Source organism: Pantherophis guttatus, chromosome 1 (assembly GCF_059756535.1).
Source record: "Pantherophis guttatus breed Tessera chromosome 1, ASM5975653v1, whole genome shotgun sequence".
NCBI classification, from domain to species: Eukaryota; Metazoa; Chordata; class Lepidosauria; order Squamata; family Colubridae; genus Pantherophis; species Pantherophis guttatus.
The window spans coordinates 39,714,974-39,737,015 of NC_142063.1; the positions used below are offsets into that span (position 1 = coordinate 39,714,974).

General features: G+C 41.7%; 1 protein-coding gene and 1 non-coding gene across 3 annotated transcripts; both read right to left on the reverse strand.

The window, feature by feature from the left end:
- Window positions 1–1,287: 1,287 nt before the first annotated feature.
- On the reverse strand, window positions 1,288–20,856 carry ZNF839 (zinc finger protein 839). Of its 2 annotated transcripts, none has more exons than XR_004591558.2 (7): window positions 20,144–20,856; window positions 16,544–17,458; window positions 6,319–6,537; window positions 6,135–6,227; window positions 5,700–5,860; window positions 4,286–4,387; window positions 1,288–2,709 (listed from the first exon to the last, which is right to left on the reverse strand). XR_004591558.2 is itself a non-coding variant. In XM_060687315.2 (7 exons), exons 1-7 carry the CDS (start codon window positions 20,585–20,587, stop codon window positions 2,704–2,706), a joined length of 1,923 nt encoding a protein of 640 aa, XP_060543298.2. In that variant the 5' UTR covers window positions 20,588–20,856; the 3' UTR covers window positions 1,288–2,703. The 2 variants fall into 2 exon arrangements, 1 of the variants encoding a protein (XP_060543298.2); XM_060687315.2 differs by having other exon boundaries at window positions 5,700–5,839; window positions 6,131–6,227.
- A 348-nt stretch (window positions 20,857–21,204) lies between these two features.
- On the reverse strand, window positions 21,205–21,278 carry TRNAI-AAU (transfer RNA isoleucine (anticodon AAU)). The gene has a single exon. It is a non-coding gene; the product is annotated as a tRNA-Ile (tRNA).
- Window positions 21,279–22,042: the final 764 nt, after the last annotated feature.

Below are 22,042 nucleotides of genomic sequence, written 5' to 3' on the forward strand. Positions count from 1 at the left end.
ATTCCATGTTATTTTTTTAAAGGAGCTGTTGCTTAGACTTTTGCCTGGGATCTAAAAAGCCATGTACATAACATGATAAACTCAGTTATGTCTCATTAAGAGGCATAATAAGCTGGCTCCTCTTCAATCAGGCATGGGTAACAAAATGCAGACATCTTCCTCATGGCTATTTAATATTCAGTGCAATTAAGGAATCCTGACTTGTTTCAGAAACAAGCTAAGTCCATTGTTACCCAATATATTTTTTAAAAAAACACTTCTACGGGACCGCCTACTACCACCAATAGCCTCCCACCGGCCAGTACGCTCTCATAGAGAGGGACTCCTCCGGGTGCCGTCAGCCAAACAGTGTCGGCTGGCGACCCCTAGGGGGAGAGCCTTCTCTGTGGGGGCACCTACCGTCTGGAATGAGCTCCCCCCAGAGATACGGAGGATTCCGGATCTGCGCACCTTCCGCCGCGCTGTGAAGACTTTTATTCCATCAAGCGGGCTTGGCCTAATCTCCTCCCTCTTTTAATATGTAAATTTTAATCTGTTTTTAAATTATTGGGGTGTTTTAATCTGTCTGGGCCAAAATGATTTAATTTGATTTTATCTGGTTTTAAATTTTGTGTATTTATGTATTTTATTGCTTGGCTGTTCACCGCCCTGAGTCCTTCGGGAGTAGGGCGGTATACAAATCAAATAAACTAAACTAAACTAAACTTCCAGGAAGCTGCTCATATTTTCCCTGTTTCTAGGAAGAGCGGATATGGACATGTTATGCATCAAGAAGCCAGAAGATGTGCAATTAAGTGCAAATGTAGTCTGTCTATCAGTGCATATGCCTTCCAAACTTCACCAAACGTTTGGTGAATGTGGGCTTTAAAACTCCCATATGGCATGACATAAATTATTCAATGTTTTTATAATATTTCTTTTATGTCATACTCTGTTGAACTCTTCACTTCCAAATATTTGAGATTCTCTAGGTGTTATGGATTAAAAGTGTTTTCACATAACTTGGATTAGGGAAAATTAACAATATATTTTACAATTGCAAGTACCATATGTAGAATAGGACACATCTGAAAAAGTTAAGATGAATTTTTAATTTTAAACAAGCCATGTATACATGTTCTATGTCATAAACTAAATATTTAAGAAAACCTTGCCTATCTGTTTATTATCCAATAATAGATATCTTTAAAACAATCTGTAAGCACTTTAAATCTCAAATTAGTTCTACATTTTAAAAAAGTAAAATTAAATTGGAAATCTGATAGAAATAGCAATCTGTAAAGCACCGTGGTTTTTTTTCAAGTTTATTCAGGTTAGCATACACAAGAATTTAAACGTCCATTTTTAAAGGAATTCTGGCAGCTGTCCTTAATTTTATACAGTACTGTAGGTAATCAAGCATTAATATATCCATAGCAATTGGTACAATATATTTGTCTTTTAGGAGAAATTCATTTTCTATTAACTCCTTATAGTACCACTGATTAAGCCCCCTTACTAACATTGTGTTTTAAGTGCTGCTAGCTTTCCTGCAGATTTGACTTATTCAGCCATTATGAGAATATTGACTCTTAGGAAGCCAATACATCTTCTCTTATGCAGACAAAGGCATGTGCAAGTAGGGACAAAGTGACAAAAGTGCATTGTGATATGATGCAAACTCTATAAATTATGTAATTGTGGGCAATATGGCAATGCAAGTACAAAAGCATAAAACTTGCATGGTAGCATCCCAATGCATGTTTTATTATTTTGGTGTCATGGTTCTGAATACAATCTGTTCCTGAATACCTGAAGAGAAGACAATATTATTAGAACCAGATTAGCAAAATCATCATTCTGGGGAGGTAACACCTAAACCTGGATATTTTTAGAACTTGTGCTATATCTTAAATATGGCCAAGCTTGTGGAACTAAAAACAAATTCATGTTTAATATACATTTCAGGTAGACTTTCAAAACTGTTTCAAAAAATATTTTTATAATGGCTTAATTTTAGTATCACTGTTAAAAGTACTGCAACTTCCAAAGAATTTGTATAATGTACATAGCACCAGCAAATTGTGTTACAAACAGACAGATGTATAATGTATAGCACCAGAAAGAAGCAAAGCCTATACCCCCAAGAAAAGTTCCCAGTTTCCATAATCTTTAACATTATCATGTTGTCCTTAGTACATTCTCTACTTTTCTTCCACTAAAATACCAATAAATTGATTAATCATATATTTTCAAGGAAGGATGAAGCTGGTCTTTTCAATTTCCTGAAATCTAAATTGATGAACTACTCCTGTGATGTTTAATATGGTTGAAATTATTAAAGTTTTAAGAAAGTTTGGAATTTGTTAAAAGCATTTTTCTTAAGTTCTTGCTATATTTTATTTTTACTGTTTTTTCATGAAGAAACCAAGGAGAATGATGACTGTATTTTCCAGATGTTTCAAGAGATATAATAAGTCATTTCATTTACTGTGTCCCAACTTGAATTTATCTTTGTTGTTCTTGTGTCCTCTATGGTCAGTTGGGGATCTCAAATAATATCTAACCCTAGTATATTTAAAGGCTGTAAACATTCAATTTTTCTTGAATGTGTTGATCACATAAATCTGTATTAGCTTTATCATCCACAATTCTTGGTTGGAGCAATTCATATTCTTTCTTTTTTCCATATTATTTTTGCAGAACAATTTTTGCTGAACATTTCTAAAACTTAAGAAAACACACAAAAATGCTGTAATTTAAATTCACATTTTAAAGAATAATCTATATAGCTTTTTGAATATAGAACACTGCAAGATAAGAATTCTTTCACTATGCATAAAATTTGGTATTTTTATTGAAAACCTTGAATATTTGCCAAGGTGAAAAAGGCGTGTAAAAGTAAATTGTAAATGCATGAAGCAGCAACTGTACAATCTCTAACTAATCTTAAAGCTGTATGAAACTGTTGGCTCTGGGAGTGAAAAAAAGTCTGCCCGAATATAACAAGGCTTCATATGGTATTTCTAGCACCTCTCCACCTGTTTCTATTTTTTCATTTAGAAATATCTGTAATTTGCCCTCAAACTGCCCCTCTAGGAATCTTTACACTTGGTTTTGTCATAGGGCTAAAACATGAAGTGTATTTTGCATGCATAAAACAGAGGGTTGTGATTTTCATTTCATCTATATTCCACTGTGCCTGATTGAATTCTATTCTCTAGAGGCCACAGGTCTTGAAGAATGGCTTCTCATATAATATAAGGGGTTTCAATTTGGAATGGAAATCCCCATCTATTCTCAAACCCATGAATAAGCAACTGAAGACTATTTTCCAATAGGAAAGTAGAGATAGGCAAGTAATAAATGGAGGAATTGAATAATATATTTCCATGTAGGAGGGAAAAAAATCACTTGAGCAACTTTCTAGTGCCCCATCTGCCTGCAGCTGATTCTATTGATCAATATTGTTAATATTGATGGTACCTCTTTCATGTAAAAGCCCTAGGCAATTGTTTCATTCTCTATCAAGAAACCTGGTAAAAATTACATTTTAAAAAACATCTGCAACAAAGCAGCACTCAGTAGTAAACCATGAATTTAAAACATAGCTGTTATATTTAAAACATTTATGTAGCTGCCCATCTTTTAATCAACTCTGAGGCTCCCAATTAAAAAGCTATACTAGCTTTCAGTCAAATCAAACATTGCTATCATTTAGTGACCATATGCAGTTATAATGATGATGAAGTAAACATTGATGACTTTCACAGAACTGTAGAGCAAGGAAAGCTGAAGTAAAGCCATAAACACAATCACTTAGCAATTGTTTAACTACAGAGTTGCCCATTGCAATTGAGGCTGCTGAATGAAGATTTTGCAAAAGTTCAATATTTTTTTTACTTCAGCTGCAATACATAAGACAAAACAAAAAACAGGCAGGAGTAGATAATGCCCTTTCAGCTACTGTTGGACTACAATTGCCATTAACTGCAACTAAAATGGTTAATGGCAGGAATTAGGATAACTAATCCAAAGCAAGAGATTATTCACACCCCATCTCACTCAAAGGAAACACTAATACTAATTCTATTATTAAGAGAACATTAAGAAGCAATGCTGTGTAATAAAATATTATACCCCATTAATATAGTAAAGTTCAAATTTTACAAAAAGATAAATGATTTTCAATCCATTGCTGATACTTAGCAGAAGATAGATTTATAACAAATAAGAGCATCCTATCATGTTTATAATGTTGCAAAATATATACGTGTTACCATGACAAAATTCATTTATTTTATACCTCAGCTGCTCGTTTCTGCCCTGAAATATGGAGCAATATAGGCTCATCAGTAGATTCAGTACATTCAGGAAAAGAATCTGTAATTCCTAATGATGCAGCTACCTGTTAAAAACACACAAAAATAAAACTTCACTGAAAGTGCCATCTGTAGAAAATAACCAGTCATTCATATAGTAATCATGAAAAGCAATCAAAGATTTTGCATTTCTGTTTGTTACATGCTAAAGATTTCACATTTTTTCTAAAATCTAATGCAATGATTTACTCAGAGTTTATCAAGAATCTTACTAATAAAAGAAAATCGAAGTTGAGTAATTAAGTATGTCATAATATCTGCTTCACCCATTTCAAAAATAATTCTTCCAGAATGCTTTACATCAAGGGTGTCAAACTCACGGCGTCACGGCAGCATCATGTGACATATCGGGACTTTTTTCCCCTTCGCTAAACTGGGCCCAGCATGTGACGCAGTGGTGGGTTGCCCCCGGTTCAGACTGGTTCTATAGAACCGGTAGTAAAACCGGCGGGAGGCTCCGCTCACTGACCCTGACATCATCAGAAGTGATCTGCACATTCGCAGAAGCTTCTGCACATGCGCAGAAGCAAGGCGCATGCACGAGCAAAGCAAGCACACAAGTACGATCCCGTTGTGAACTGGTAGTAAAGGTAAGTAGAACCCACCCCTGGTGTGACGCATCCGGGCTGTGAGTTTGACAGCACTGCTTTACATTATATTCATATATCTTCTCTCCTACATTTCCCAGTTTTTAGAATTAAACAAAATATCAAAAACAGTGGGTTAAGATTAGGATTAGGGTTTGACTAAAAGAATTATTATATAACAGTGAAAAGAGAAATGTATACCAGACTGACCAACATATACACTGTATTGTTTGTCAATGCTTGAATTCCTCCAAAAAGGGGCAAGGGAAACCTTTGAGCAGTATCTTCATTTTTGGCATTATTTATATGATTATCAGTTTTGAGATTGTCTTGTTCTTTTATGTTTTTATTCTTACTTTGTTGATTAGTTCAGCACAGCAAAACAAAATAATAAGTGTTTATTTCATTTGTTTTATTTAAGCAGATCAATTTGCAGAGATTATTATATTGGGACAAGTGTATAGTATTCACATCCTGCTTGTTTTCTTTATAACCATTTGATGGGCCATTATAGGAACAGAATATTAATCCAGCATAGTTTATGTGAAGATGGAGGAATGCATATATAGAGGAATTTGATAAAAAAAACTTTGCCAACCACATTGCTCGTATTTTCAATGATCTACATTGAACTACATTGCTAGTATTTTCATTGTTTTCTTTTTTAAGGAAATGCAGTATCCATTTTATCTACACATAATTTGACTGAGAAAGCTTTTGCTAACAAAAAAAACCTCTGAATTAGGCTTACCTTATGGTTTTTTATTTTTAATGGTTGCTTTAATTCAGAATTATTAAAATAATCTTGACACATTTTCTTTACCATTGAATGGAGCTCTTCAAACTCCTGGTAAATATCTGGAAAGGCTGCTTTTGTTGAACGTTTTTTCTCTGCCTGATCAAAAACAAAAGCTATATAAAAGTATAAGCAAGCTCACAAATAAAAAATGTACATTTCATTTACAAACTTTGATTTCTTTTCCATTTCTGTTATAATGGAACTGGCTTCATCTGATTACACATATATACTTTTTCTAATACTATTCAGCAGGCTCTTTGAATCTTTCCTTGGAAATCCCATTTTCTCTCAGGCAATATCATACTTGCCTTGCTGACATTAGATCAAATTCTTCCTACTTGCTACAAAATATGGTTTTGTGTAAAATACCAACTTTCAAAGACTTGCCTTCATCAGCAGGAATTCAAATACAGTAACAATTGTTGTCAAACGTGGAACCACCAGTTCTATAAACTCTTCATTGGTGCACTGCTGAATCAGCTGTTAAAAAACATAATTTATTTAGAAATGTCATAAAGTGTTCTTAATATGCAGATAAATAGGAATAAGTAATAATATAAAGGAACAATACCTCTTTTAGCTTAGCTTTTCTTTTAAATCTACTAAGATGCTCTGCTGAGATACTATTAAGAGAATTGGAAGATAATTGACCAAGACTGCTAAATGTTGTAGAACATCTTGATCTATTAGCCATCTTTGGTTGATACGATCTTCTCTGCCGTTTTCTTCTTCCAGGCCCCAAATGGGTGCTGTATGCTTCAGACTTTCTATCTTCTGCAGAAATGTCAGACTTCAAAAAAAATGTTCATTAGAATTCTTTAAAATGTTTTGTTTTTATATATTCATCAATCAGTTTGAAATTAGGGGTAATAAATCTACATTTCACCATATAAAGGTAGTTAAAACCCCTCAAAGATAGCAAATGGATTTTTGAAACAAAAAAAATGACATTATGGATAAAAAATGTTGAGACATGTAGTATTGTAAAAAGCAAAAATGTGGTGAGAAGCAGTAAACTTACAAACTTTTTCAAATTATGAAGTGGTAATCTGTATATTTTTATTTCATATTTGACATTCAAGATGATTATGAAAGCAACAGTCATCAATGCTTCCTGCCGCACCACATAGAGTAAGTACTATTCCTTTCTTGTCATGCTTCCTAATTTTAGATTAGAATAATTTATGCCCTCATGTATGTTAAATACGCTATAAATAATAGCATTTAATGCCTGGAAGTGAGTAAGACTGGAGGAATCTGTTGAAGATGAAAGAACAATTGCTGATCTGGTGGTCAGCATTAAAACAAGAAACAAGATGTCCTGCTCTTTGTAAAATTGAGATTAAATGTGTGAACATAAACGGTGGCAGCAAAGGAAAAATTGCATCAATAGGCAAAGCCAACCCAGTACAAATAGGCTGAGAGGCTAAATTGTAACAGACTTTTCTTCTTGGCCTCAACAATTCATAGGGATGGTGACCCTATGACCATGAAATGCTCATTTGCCATTTGGGGAAAAGATTATGAAAATAGCTCTAGACAAAATATTAAAGTGAAGAAATATCACCCTGACAACAAAAGTATTATCAAGACTATGGTTTTCACAGAGCTAACATATGACAGTTGGACTATTAGCATGGCTGAAAGAATAAAAATGATATGTGTTTGAATTACGATGCTGAAAGAAATTATCAAGAATCCCTTCGGCCACAACAAAAGAAATAATTAAGTATTAGATGAAACAAAATGAAATTTTCATTGGAAGCATTTAGCATGAAACTAAAATTTAAATCTGAGTGCATAATGACTTGTTGGAAAAGTCACTGATATTTAACAAAACTGAAGACAATTAAACAAGTCAACAGAAGACAAAACAGCTATACAGGTAATCCTGGATTCATGACCAGTCATTTAGCAACTCTTCAAAGTAAAGCAATTCTGGCTTTCATAAAAGTTTGCTCCAACTCCCGCGCATTGCTGTGCTTGACAGCTGACTTGCATTTATGACCAGTTGCCAAGTGACCTGCAATCATATGATCGCTTTTTGCCATCTTCTCTGCCAGCTTCTCTAGAAATTCAGTGGGCAAGCCAGTAAATTGTAAGGAGAGGGGATGGGGATTAGAGGTCTGTTCCTGCAGCGCACCAGGAGATTTCCCCTCCTCTTCATGCAGCAAGGAGAAGTCCCTTGGTGGCCTTCAGAAACAAAGATCTGTTCCATCAGGGCACCAGGGGATTTTGTCGCCTTTCTAGGGCTAGAAATCTAGCAAACATCACTGTTCTGAAGATTAGAAAGCTATGGAAAAGTGAGCTGCTTGCAGTTAAAAAAAGTGAGTTACAAAGATATGGAGATGCTTAGAAAGGTACGGCAAATGAAGGCTGCTTGTAGGATGGCATAAAGTGGCCTTGTTAGGAAGACCATGCCTTGGATGCACCAGCAATTACAGAAAAAGGCAGGGCTAAGTGGACTTGGGTATGGTGGGGAGAGCGCCCTTCATCCTGGCACTCCATTTAACAACCTGCATACTCACTTAACAAGAGCTCTTCCAGTTGCAGTTGTTAAGTGAATTGCTTTACTCTAACAATTGCTAAATGACTGGTCATAAGACTAGGACTACTTGAATAGGTACTTTGTCTTCTGTTGGCTTGTTTAATTGTCTTTGGTTTTGCAAACTTTTCCAACAAGTCATTATGCACTCAGAATGTTTAAACTTTAACTTTGTAATTAATGTTTCTCCATTGAGAGTGGAGACAGCAGCCAGCGTGGGTAGTGCCCATCCAATCAGCTTGAAGGACTGAGCCTGCCAATTGTTCTTAGTCCCGCCTCTGTTGCCGGGCAGGCCAGCTTTTGGCTCAGTCCTTCAGCGCTGGCTGGTGTGTGGGACTGCTCTCTGGTTAAATTCTCCTTTTTATCTCTTTCGGCTTGAATTCCTTCGGTTTTCTCGACTTGGACTGTTCAACTATTCTTTGGTGATTCGATTTGGACTTATCTGTATTTTCCGGCTGACCTGGACTGTTCTGACTACGAGTTGAAGTTTTGTGAGTAAGGCAAGGCCTCGTTAACATCGGCCTCCCCTGGCCTTGCCAGGGGCCTAGGTTTCTACATTCTCTATCCCCTCAAGGAGACCCTTTAATTAATTTGAGCTTCGAGGGACATTTGCTCTTCCCCCAATCTCCTCATTCCTTCGTTTAAAGTCTCTCCTCGCTCCCAGTATCATCGGCAGTTTCGGCGGGCTTTTAATCAGTGGCGCCCGCCATTTTGGACTCAAAAATTCCGCTGTTGGGGGGGGAACGCCAGTTTGCAACCTCCAAGCCTCGTTTCCTGCCGGAACGCTCCATTTGTGGCCGTTTTCTTGTTTCACCTTATTAATTGAGATTACTAGTGGGGGCTTATTTATTCTGCGGAGGAGCCTCGCGCCCCCATCTCTGCGCTACTGCGGCCTGTTACTGCGGCCCTGTTAATCACCTCGTGGCTTTCTCTGCGCAGTTTATTCAGGTTGCTGGCTACACTTTGCTGCTGAGGAGCTTCGCGCCCCCCCCTTCACTAATACAGAAGCTGTGTTCTGGAGGCCTTCAATTAGCGCCCGGTGGAGCTTTACGCCCCCCTCTATATTGCAGCCATTGTTGTCGGGCGCTGACCGCCATTACTGATTGGTGGAGCCTCGCGCCCCCCCCACTTGTGTCCTGATTCACAACAATCACAAGACTGTGGCTTTGATTTGTCTGTTGGCCCTCCTCCCCCTGCCACACTTCCAATAGTGGAGTTGCTACGCTCCCAAAAATTTTTTGATCTATCTGGCCTTGGGGGATTATAATTAAGTGACAGTTCTTGAGGCTGCCTCGTGTGGAGTTCCTCTCGCTCCCTCTCATCTATTCAGAGTTGTTCAGTGACAAAAACAGTCTAGTGTGTAGAGGATTTATTCCTACTTTATTTGGCTGCCATGCCTAAGGCCCTTTCTAAGTCTAAGCACGGCCGTAAGGCTAGTGCAGGTGAAGTTGGCCAATCAGACTCCACGTCTGTTACCCAGCATTCTGCTATGCAAGATTCCAGGTCTCACTCCAGAACTTCTCAATCCTTACGCTCTCAACGCAAGTCTTCCACACGTGACGTGTCATCCTCTTCTTCTAAAGTGGAAAAGCGTAGAGACAAAGTTTTGACCAGATTATGTGACAAGGCGTGTGCCCAGTTGCCTCCAGCCTCTCTCCAACCCCCTACCTCTCCTAATCCACCCCCAGTCGCGGCTCCTTCGCCTTCTCCTGATCAACTATCTCTGCAAGATTGCCCGGTGTCGATTTCCGATGAAAATTTGTGGGGTCCTAACTCAGTTCCTCAACAACCGGTTCCTGATCCACCTAGAGTCCAGGAGGCGCCTTCATCGGATCCGGTTCCTGTCCGCTCCTTGGATCCTTCCATTCTTCCAGACCACCTGCAGCAAATGATCGAGGCGGCGGTTCAAAGGTCCTTGGCCGCCCGTTCGGGCCCCTCTAGTCGACATGGATCGGTGAGAGAAGTTTCTCCCTGCTCGGCGGCTCGCAGTGACGAAGGATGTTCACATTCTATTCGATCCGCTTCTCCTACTTCTTCTCACTACAGTCATCCTTCAGCCTTCATCGATGAAGGAGATCCCGATTCTGACCTCTCGGAGGATGAGAACCTTCCCCCGGATCAGCCGGCTTTCACAGGTCTCTTTCCTCAAGCCTTGTTCAAATCATTACTCTTCAAGGCCGTTAATACGGCCCGTCTATCCTCGCCAAATGCGGATCCGGCGCCCCCTTCGTCTTCCTCTGGATCTTTGGACCCGATGTTTGCTGAACCAACTAGGCCCATAACATCTGTTCCTACTCCTCCTCTCTTTCTGGACGTCGTGAAACGCCAGTGGGAATCTCCGGCTTCTGCTCCCCTTCCTTCGGCTAATGATAAAAGAAATTTTCAAGTATCCTCGGATCTGGAAGCTCTTCTTCAAATTCCTTCGGTAGATGCCCCGGTTGCAGCTCTTCTTCCTAACTCCAATGTTCCGGGCGAACCGGACGAAGGTCTCCGTCCTGACGAACGCAGATCTGATCAAGTTCTTCAAAAGGCATTTCAGAGTTCCTCCTGGGTGATTAAAGCTACTACTACAGCATCCTTCTTTAATCGCACAACGTTGCTTTGGTTGCGGCAGTTACAAGAGAAACTAGCCCCCGGAGACACTCGTATCAAACAAGACCTGAATAAGATCGTAGCCGCCGTACAATTTTCAGCTGACTCTACTCTGAATGCTGCCAGGTTTTCGGCGAAATCTTTGGCTTCGGCGGTCACGGCTAGGCGTTTATTGTATCTCCGTCACTGGCAGGCTGATGCCAGACATAAGTGGCGATTGGCTTCTGTTCCCTTTAAGGGCACGAAGCTTTTCGGGGATGCTTTAGATCCCTTCCTCACAGAGACCAGGGATAAAAAGAAGGTTTTAGCTGCTGTGTTCCGGAGAGGGGCGCCCCGTTTCTCTCCTTACCCTTCTCGTTCTTTTTCCAGAGGTGCGGATGGGGGATCCTCCTTTTCTTCTACCTTCCCCTCGTTTAGGAGAGATGGGTCTTTTGGCAGGCAGCGGGCTTCTTCCGATAGGTCATTCAGGGGACGTCCCTTTAACTTTAAGCGGCCCTTTCGAGGGGGAGGAGGTCGTTTCGCCCGTCGCCATCGCTAATTTCCCGTTGGATCCTCCCATTGGCGGTAGGTTGGGTCTTTTTGCCTCTGTCTGGGAAGAATCCACTTCGGACAAGTGGGTCCACGCCACTTTAAAATCTGGGTTGGCCATTGAATTTATTGCCCCCCCCTCACACCTTTGTTTGTTGCCCGATTTCTCGTAATTCCGTTAAAAAGTCCCTTATGGATTCATCGATTCAGCATCTCCTGACTATCAGGGCTATCCAACCTGTGCCCCCTGGTCAGGAGGGGTCGGGATTCTATTCAAGGGTGTTTCTAGTACCTAAATCCTCGGGGGGGTGGCGTCCCATCCTGGACCTCAAACGTTTAAACAGATACGTTGCGTATCGAAAATTTAAAATGCAATCATTAAAATCTATTCTGGACGGCGTTCGGAGGGGCGATCTCCTCTCTTCCATTGATCTGACAGAGGCCTACCTTCATATCCCTATCCTCCCTTCCCATAGACGGTTTTTGAGGTTTTGTTATGACGGAGCTCACTATCAATATAGGGCTCTCCCATTTGGCCTTTCTTCGGCCCCCCGCACCTTTACGAAGGTGTTGGCTGCCTTGGCGGCTCAGCTCCGGCTCCGCTCAGTCCGTCTCCTGTGTTATTTAGATGATATTCTGTTGTTGTCCCCTTCCTTACAGCAAGCAGCCTTAGACATTCGTTTGACGATTGAGACTCTAGCGGCTCACGGTTTCTCTGTTAATTTAGAGAAGAGCCATCTCTCACCCTCTACTAGGTTGGTTCACTTGGGTGCCCTGATTGACTCTCTTCAAGGCAAGGTTTTTCTTTCCCCCGATAGACAGATTAGTCTACGGCAGTTAATTTCCCGGGTTGAAAGGAGCCGGGTGGTTTCCCCCTATGTCTTGTCTCAACTCTTAGGTAAAATGATATCCGCAATAACTATTGTCCCCTGGGCCCAACTCCACGCCAGGGAACTCCAATGGTTTCTCTTGCCTTTGCAGAAGGCCGGCAGAGGCACTTCATTGAAGCCGATCCCTCTTCCTCCTGCGGTGCGAAGATCTCTCCGGTGGTGGCGCTCCCCTGCTCTCTCGGCGGGTTGCTTCTTCCTCGAGCCCTCGAGAGTGGTGGTGACGACAGATGCCAGTCTCCTGGGCTGGGGAGCTCATTGCCAGGGTCAACTGGCGCAAGGAACTTGGACTCTTTCGGAAGCCCGGCATCCCATCAATTGGCTGGAACTGAAGGCTGTTTTCCTTGCTCTAAAGTCGTTCCGTCACCTGGTCTCCGGAACCCACGTCCTTGTCCTCACGGACGTCGCCGCAAAGGCCCATTTGAACAAACTGGGGGGCACCAGGTCGAAGTCTCTTCTAACCCTGGCAGTTGCATTGGGGGTCTGGTCAGAGCGCCACCTGTGTTCCCTTCGGGCGGAACACATCTCCGGTGTACAGAATGTTCAAGCGGATTGGTTGAGTCGTCAACAAATAGACAACGCAGAATGGCGCCTTCTTCCGCTCCTCTTCCAGGAACTGGCTCTTCGCTTCGGCCGTCCAGTGATTGACCTGTTCGCGACTCACGAGAACTCTCAACTTCCACTGTTCTTTTCACGGTACCCTCATCCTCGAGCAGCCGGCGTCGACGCTCTTCGGATTCCTTGGCCGTCGGGCCTTCTGTACGCTTTCCCCCCGACGGCCCTCCTTCCCAGGGTCATCCGCAAGATTCTATCCGAGCGAGCGGAAGTGATCCTTGTGGCACCACATTGGCCTCGGAGACCCTGGTTTGCGGACCTCGTGTCCCTATCGGTGACCCCATCGTGGCGCATCCCTCTCTCGGACAATATTCTCTCGCAAGGCGCCCTGCAGCATCCAGACCCGGCCTGGCTCACGCTAACCGCCTGGAGATTGAGCGGTGCACTTTGAGAGAGGTACAGGTCCCGGCTGATGTGGTGCATACCTTGCTATCTTCTCGACGGCCTTCTACGGAACGCATTTACTCTGCCACCTGGCGGAGTTTCTACAACTGGTGTGGTCAGGTCGGTGTCTCGCCTCTTCAACCGTCAATTATTCATATTTTGATGTTCCTACAGAAGGGCCTCTCCCAGGGTCTATCACCTAACACTCTCCGCCGTCACATTGCAGCTTTATCGTCAGTTCTTACCTGTGGCTCCTTGCAGTCTCTGGCTCACCATCCCTTGATCCGCCGTTTTCTTCGGGGAGCGAAGAATTTGTGTCCTCCTGTTCTGCATCGCTATCCGACCTGGGATCTTCCTCTGGTCTTGCAGTCTCTTACGTGTTCCCCGTACGAACCACTACGAACTACCAGTCTCAGACTTCTCACCTGCAAGGTTGCCTTCCTGGTGGCCATCACTTCGGCTCGCCGCATATCTGAACTCGCCGCTTTGTCCACCCGTTCGGACCTGTGTGTTTTCCATGCTGACCGGGTGGTGCTCCGTTTGGACCCTACATTCGTGCCGAAGGTCAACTCTGTTTTCCACCGTGCCCAGGAACTGGTCCTTCCAAATTTCTGCCCCCGGCCCGCGCATCCTCGGGAGCGTCGTTGGCACTCTCTTGATGTCCGGCGGGCGCTGCGAATATATCTGAAGAGGACGGCTCCTTTCCGTCGTTCGGAGTCGCTTTTTGTCTCCTTCTTACCTACTTCTCAAGGCAATAAAGTCTCTCCTTCAACCATCGGTCGTTGGATTCGCCAGACTATTGCCTCAGCCTACGATGTTAGATCTCTTCCGCGCCCTTCGGGTTTGTCAGCTCATTCCACCCGCAGCACGGCGACGACGGCAGCTTGGGCTACACAGGCTTCCTTGCTGGAAATTTGTAGGGCGGCCACGTGGACTTCTCCTAGCCCCTTCATCAGACACTACAAACTCGACCAGTTTGCGTCAGCCGAGGCCTCGTTTGGTCGCCGAGTTCTGCAAAGAGTGGTTGCCGGAGAGGACAATGCGGTCCAGCGTGATCCCCCCCTACTTTCGGGACAGTGAACTTGGGTATGTCCCACGCTGGCTGCTGTCTCCACTCTCAATGGAGAAGGATCGTTGGTCTTACCTGATACGTTCCTTCTCGTTGAGTGGAGACAGCAGCCAGACCCTCCCTTTATCTTCTTAAAGCTGGACTCGACATTTCTTCTATCTTCTGTATCTGATTCTGTCTTTGTCCCACACACCGAGTCTGTCTTCCAGTCTTCGCCAAAGCTGGCCTGCCCGGCAACAGAGGCGGGACTAAGAACAATTGGCAGGCTCAGTCCTTCAAGCTGATTGGATGGGCACTACCCACGCTGGCTGCTGTCTCCACTCAACGAGAAGGAACGTATCAGGTAAGACCAACGATCCTTCCAATGAAAGTTTCATTTTGTTTTATCTAGTATTTAATTATTTCTTTTGTTGTGGCTGAAGGGATTCTTAACATCTTAGCATCTTAGTTCGAAGACATGCATTTTTATTCATTCAGGCATGCTAGTCCCAATTGTCGACGATTATCTATATACTATCGCTGACAATATCCACGAGATTACATAAGAGTCACGGTGGTGCAGTGGTTAGAGTGTAGTACTGCAGGCTACTTCTGCTGATTACCGGCTGCCAGCAGTTTGGCAGATCAAATCTCACCAGGCTCAAGGTTGACTCAGTCTTCCATCCTTCCGAGGTCGGTAAAATGAGGACCCAGATTGTTGGGGGTAATATGCTGACTCTGTAAACCGCTTAGAGAGGGCTGTAAAACACTATGAAGTGGTATATAAGTCTAAGTGCTATTGTTATAGTACTATTGCTAGAACTCAAAGAAGCAGCTGTTGATAAACAATCCTGGCAAATGATGTTCATTAAGTCATCATTAAGAGCTGCAAGTGACCGAATCATCAGACAACCACCATTAGGTGGTTTTTTAACGTTCTTTTATCCCACCTTTATTATTTTTATAAATAATTTGAAGAAGAAACATACCTAATACTCCTTCCTCTTGTTTTCAACACAACAAGGTGAGTTAGGCTGAGAAAGAGTGACAGATCCAAGTCACCCCACCAACTTTCATGCCTAAAACTGGACTAGAATTCTCAGTCTCCTTGTTTCTTACCTGGTACCCTAACTGGCTAATCCTCAATGACTACCTGTTTAGTTACTGTTGGAAATCCAGCTAAGGAAGTGGAAATTTAAATTATGATTTAAATTTATCCTATTTCTACACTTCAAGTTGATACCAAGGGGATGGTTAATATAACTCTGAATCAGCTAGGGTGCATTCATGATATGCCTGTGTTTCGTGGCTTTATTCCTAGTATTTGGAATTTGGATATCAAGATTTGTGCTTCTGGAGCACAACGCTGAAGAAAGAAAACATCCTCCTGTGATTTGCAGCAATGGATTGTTAATATTCATTTTTTTGTTTTGACAAAACACTGAGGAAAAGGAATTTCAACAAAGGAGAGATACTTGTGCTCTCTGAGTTGGTTATTTTCTTGCAGAGATTTCATTACTCAAACTACATAACATAACTAGTACAACATCACTAGCACTGATGATGTTACCTAGTTTGAGTAATGACACATTTACAAGAAAACAACCAAGCTCAAGAGAGCACAAAGACCCCCCATTTCAAGCCTGAGCTACAAATATTCTCCTGTATTGGCAATTTCAACAAATAGTCATTTTCCCATGAATGAAGGTGAATATACATGTCCCAAGGTAATGTTGCAGGATCCAATCTGAGTCAATCACCAGGAGCAGGTTTGTCTTTTGAGCTTTCGGATTCATGCTGGAGTCCATCTTCAGGGAACTTCTTTCTAGCTAGATGGGCTGAAGATGGGCTCCAAAAGACAGGCTAGAGAGAAGTTTCCTGAAGATGGGTTCCAGCATCAGGAAAGCTCAGAAGACAAAACTTCTCATCCCAGTGTGACTGCCCCAGATTGGATCCTGCAAGTCATTTTTCTTAGAATTCTTATATTGATAATTAGCCAGACTCCTTCCCCTCCTTTTATCTGTATGATTATTTTGCAATTATATTATTTTATTAATTTCTTGCATCTATTCTTTCCTTTTATTAATTGGTTTAGGTCTTTTTAAAATAGTGGGTAGGATATCACTCTTAAATATTGGTAGTAGCACCAGATTACAGTTCATTCTCTTTAAATGCATTAACAACGAATATGTATTACCTGCTGTTCACTTTCTGTTTGAAGATTTTTTTCCAATTCTGTAACTAGTCCATTTTTGCTTACTAAAGCAAGAGTAACTGGTAAAGGTGAAGGAGGTTGATGGTTGCTTTCACAATTTGTCTTTTCAGCACATTCCAGCTGTGTCATTCTAGAAAATCTATTTATAGGAGACGATTCTGAAGACTCTTGGTGCCCATGACCTGGATTTATTCTGTAGTGCCGGGATAATCCTCCTTTTCCTATGTAGGATTTTTCACAGTTCTGACACTTAAACAATTTTGGCCGCAGGTCATAGTTAAAGGGGTTAAATAATTCACATACTTCCTTTACTTTGTTGCATTCATCATCTTCTAAACTCAACTCAGAATAGTCATCAGAATCAGATGGGTGACAGTCAGCCAAGTCTTCTGTTTTAATAAATTTGTAGTCCTTAACTTTATATTTTGGAGGGTGAGAAATCCGCCCAGAACGAGTTGTTACTTTCAGAGATTTTTTAATCTTTTGTTCTTTTGTCTGCTTCCCCTCATTTAAAAGGGTTTTTGCTGAACAAGTTGGAACCAAAGAAACATTTGAAGAATCTTCTCTATCTTTTGTAATGGATTTATGTTTCTGCCCATGTGTAATTATTTTATTTACTGGTACTTGTCCAAGGGGATGTAGGGGGGGCGGAAGAAGTAGTTGAACTGTAGCTTTAGAAGAATTACATAAGAAAAATTGTTGAGATCCAGTGCCTGTAAAAGATTGTATCTGAAAAATCTCAGGATTAATGGCACTGAGTCCTAAAGGCTTAGAATTCTTCTCAACTGCTTGAGATCCAGCTATATTTTTAGACAGAGCTGTTGCAGAAAATAATTCCAAACTTTTCTTTTCTTTTATCTGATGATCAGACTCTACTTGCACATGAGTGGTTTCCATCTGTTTTATGAAAAAAGAGAGGAAAGATTAAAGATCAAGTAGATAAGATTTGACCATAAACATTTTCTAATTACAATTATATTTTTCCTTTTATTTTGATCCTATACATTAGAAACTTTTTTGGAAGCAAAAAAGGTAACAAACTTGCTAGTTATGCAACATTTTAAATAAAGTCCCATGCAGATTACAGATTAAACATTGGATGAATTCATGAACATGTACAGATAGCCCTCGACGCACGACTGTAATTGAGCCTGGAATTATGGTTGTAAGCTGTGGTCATTAAGTGAGACACCACATGATGTGCCTAATGTTAGGATCTTTTTTTGTGATGGCCATTAAGTGAATGCTGCATTTGTTAAGCCTACACAGCAGTTGTTAATTGAACCCCTTTTTATCAGTGAAAGTTTTTTCCCAGAAACCAGTAAAAAAAAAATAATGTAGAAAATTGTGGTCACATGACTGCAGGATACTGCAAGCAGCCATGAAAATAAATAAATGTGAGCTGGTTATAATCATGTGACTGCAGGCTGTGTGTGCGGCCATTGGAATTTCAAAATTCCAATTTGTAAGTAGCCGTTGTAATTTGAAATGGTTGCTATGAGACTGGTCATTAATTGAGGACTATCTGTGGTTTTCCTGGCAGCAATAGTGGTTTGCCCTGCCTTCCTCTAGGATTGTTTTTTTTTTAATTTCCAGTGTACTCCATTGCCCTGATATCCCTGGAGGTTTCCCATGCACCCTAACCCTAATCCTTTCCACCTTTCTGAGCTTCTGAATTCAGATCAAGACAGCCAGATCCAGCATTTTAATTCTTCTTATAAAAAATAATAATAGAGAAAAGTTGCACCTTGAAAGTCACTGAAATCAGTGACACTTGCATCTAATATGGCTTAGAGGATACTGCACATCCATTGGAAAACAATACAAACTTTATGGATCATTTTTAAAATGAAATTTTCTTCACACCCAACATACATGAATTCATCTTCATTCATCTTCAAAATGGAGCCCAAAATTTCTACTGCAAAGCAGCTATTAAGTAAACTTTGCACCATGTTACAACTATTTTCCCACAGTTGTAAAGTGAAACACTGCAGTAATTAAGTGAATATGTGATTGTTAAGCAAATCTAGGTTCCCCCATAGTTTTTGCTTGTTGGATGCTGACTGGGAAGGTTAGAAGTAGTGATCACATGATGCCTGGATAGCACATCTGTCATAAATACATAGCAGTTGCCAAATGCCAAAATTTTGATCAGGTGACCCTAGGGATGCTGCAACAGTTGTAAGTATGAAAAGGGTCATAAGTCACTTTTTCAATGCCTTTATAACTTCGAATGACCATTAAATAAATGGTTGTAAATTAAGAATTACCTGTAGTAAATTTTGAAGAGTAACAACAAAAGAACAATTGACTAGCTCACACTTAGACATGAGTAATTTTAACTATGGTTTGCTCAATACGTCATGTTTACATTGTCCATATCACATTCAACCCAAAACAAATATGCCAAATTATAACTTAATGCTGTGGTGAATGAACTCAGTCTCTTTTCAGTGGGCTTTTCAGTGTAGAATACTGAATTAGCTAGACTCTATTGAGCCTATTCATAAGTTCATTCAGTTTCAAGGGTTCAGTAATAAGAAACATGTCAAATAGGAACAGGACACTGCAGAATCATACACTTGGAAAGAATCTCAAGAGGGTCATCTAGTCTGGCTCCTCTTTAGTGTAGAATTTCTAAACTTGGGAAACAACATTGTGATATGGGCACCTCAACTCCCTGAAATCCCCAGCAAATATGAGTTGAATTCTGAAAATTGGTCCACACATCTCAAAAGTTCTCCAGATTGGGAAATGCTGCCCTAGGGCGCTTCTGACAGATAACCCACTGAGTGCTTGTTTCAAGACATCCATGAAAGAAAACTTACAATTTGTGTTAAACCCATTTCATCGTTGGAGAACACAACAGTTCCAAAGCACTTCCTGATATTCCTAAGAGGTCTGTAAGGGGCGTGCATAAGCACACCAACCTGCCTACCATCCCTGTCCTAATGTCCCCTTTTATTTGTATCCATCTCATGTATCCATAATTATGTTTATACTTATATGTTATCTAATGCATGCATGAATAAATAAATAAATAAATAAGTTAGTCAGTCAGTCAGTCAATCAATCTACTCTGAGCCCTACTCCCTTGGAGTTTTTAACCTACAGATTCAGGATTTCCTCTGGGAGGCAATAAAGAGTAAATCCACCACTCTTTTCTGTGTGATCCACCACTTCAGATATTTGATCCTTATTATTATCGTGTTTCCTTTCTCAGTTTTTTCCCCCTTTCTTTTGCAAGCTAACGTGTCTAATTCCTTTATTCACCCCTGAAAGGACTTGCGTTTCCAGTCCCCTCACCCTCCTGGTAGCCCTCCGCTGAACTCATTCCAATTCCTGATTGCTTTGGTCTCCAGAACTAGATATATAGTGTTGCAAGCGGAAACCGATAAGGCCAGAAAGCGAGGGGGGCGGGGAGGTGTGACTTCTCACACGATCCTTTAAGCCAGGTCCAGTTGAAACAAGCACCAAGGAACGCGGGATAAAACACCACGCCAATCTCTACAATTCGCGTTCACGACTCCCTTTACGATTTCCTGGGAAGCGCCATCAACGAACATGGCAGGCTTCTACCTCGGAGAGAAGGGGCCCCGTCAAAGGAAGAGGCTTTGCCTCGGATCCGGCCTCCTGAGCTCCATCCTGCCCCGGCTGCGAAAGGCTGTGCAGGGTGCCGACCATCGGCAGACGAGACCCCGAAGGCGAGGGGTTGAAACTCAGAGCCAGCAAGAGGGGAGGGGGCCAGGGGCTGCCTTGCCCTTGAGGTAATACGGCAGCCCCGGCGGGACGACGGTCCCCGGCCTTCTCCGTCGCCTTTCCGACCGGTGGAGGCAGCCCCTCGTCTTGTAGCTTTCCCGGGACACCTCTAAGAGTCCCTGCCTCGGGCGCCCGATGAGGCTTCCCGCGGGGGAGTTCAGGGACAGGCGTCAACAGGCTCTCGCCCAGAGGAGGGCCTGGTGCCGGACCCTCAGCAGAAGCAGCACCAGCAGCGTCGTCGTTCCTGAAGCCCGGAGAAGACATCTTAGGAGGGAGGTGGTGGAGGGGAAGGCCCCATCTCGCGCCTCAGGAGTCGAGGAGGTCTCGGGGAACACCGGAGCGGGCGGGTATGCTGGGTTCGCTGCGGTACGTCACGGGAAGGGCGGAGAAGGAAGTCGAGCGCTGCAGCGGGAGCTCTGCCGGGGAGCTGGATCTTCTGGTGTGGTGCCGATGATTGCCGTCTGGCGTCTCCTGATCCGAAAAGGAGTTGAGTTCAGCCGCCTTTAGAAGCGATGGCGGTGAACAAGAAAAACGACTGTTGCGGTTTTCTTTGCCTTCTCGAAGACTGGTACTTAATTTGCGAAGGCAACCCCAAAACAGATCGCACTGTTTAAAGATACAAACGGCCATTCAGTTCATATGAACTTCATGGGGTTTTAAAATCGGACGTCTTTTGATTTCCTCGCTTTGCACGGAGAGCTATTAGGTTATAAGTCTGGAAGAGGGTTAAAGATGAACACATGCACACGATGCCGGATAATCAACTTAATTGAAAGCAAGACAGATTTGCTTTCGAGGTATATTAGCTCATTTCTTGAAGTTATTAAAGGTATATGCCCAACACTATTATTTGAATTTCAACGAAAAAGGAAGCATCCCGATGGCCCGTACGGGGATCGAACCCGCGACCTTGGCGTTATTAGCACCACGCTCTAACCAACTGAGCTAACCGGCCATCTTGTTAAAGTGTTCTATTTTACCGTCTTTCTGTTATTAAATCTCGACAACAAAGTGGGTAGGAACTATTTTTAAAGTTCTTCGCTTTCTTTTTATTTTAATTTTCCATTGTATAACTCAGCACTTCACATCTATAACTTATCTTATGTGATTTCTCTGTCAGACTACAAATCCCACACCAGAGCAAAGGAAAAGTACATACAGTAGCAGATTCTTTTGCAAAGAATGTTATCAATGCTATAAAAGTTCATAGCTAATTTCTTCACAAACGAGTTTTTTTGCAGCAGTACACAGCTTCAAAGTTTGAATTTTCAAATTTCCATTCACACATTTTTTTCAATATGTGGAGCATATGAAGCAAAGTGAATCAACAACAATACATTAAAGTTAATATCCCTTCAGTCCTGGTTCTACAATGAAATAACCTATTAGTAGCATCACATAGTTAGTGCTAGTAATAATTAGTGTTATTTCATCTGATAAATATATCAAACCCACTCTGTTATTTCAGTCAGAATTTAAATAAGCAGTGTTCTCTTAAGCACATTTACTTATTACTAAATCTCAAGGAATTCTTTGAGATTTCTTTTAGTCTGTCCTAGTTTATAATGTCAGTTTCACGATCTCCTTGACCTACAACCACTCTTTCAGAGCTACAACTCCCCTGCCAGGTAAAAAGTGACTTAGGACCATTCATCACACTTATGCCATTGCAGCATTCCCAGTCATATGATCAAAATTTGGATGCTTGGCATTATATTT

Bases quoted from the DNA above. Each gene is read 5' to 3' on its own strand.
- ZNF839 (XM_060687315.2), bottom strand. From the start codon at position 20,587: ATGTCTTCTCCGGGCTTCAGGAACGACGACGCTGCTGGTGCTGCTTCT. The intron at 5,840-6,130 runs GTCTTTGAAAGT...TTGATCAGGCAG, and splicing joins ATTCCTGCTGATGAAGGCAA to AGAAAAAACGTTCAACAAAA. The intron at 4,388-5,699 runs GTAAGCCTAATT...TGTTTTTAACAG, and splicing joins TAAAAATAAAAAACCATAAG to GTAGCTGCATCATTAGGAAT.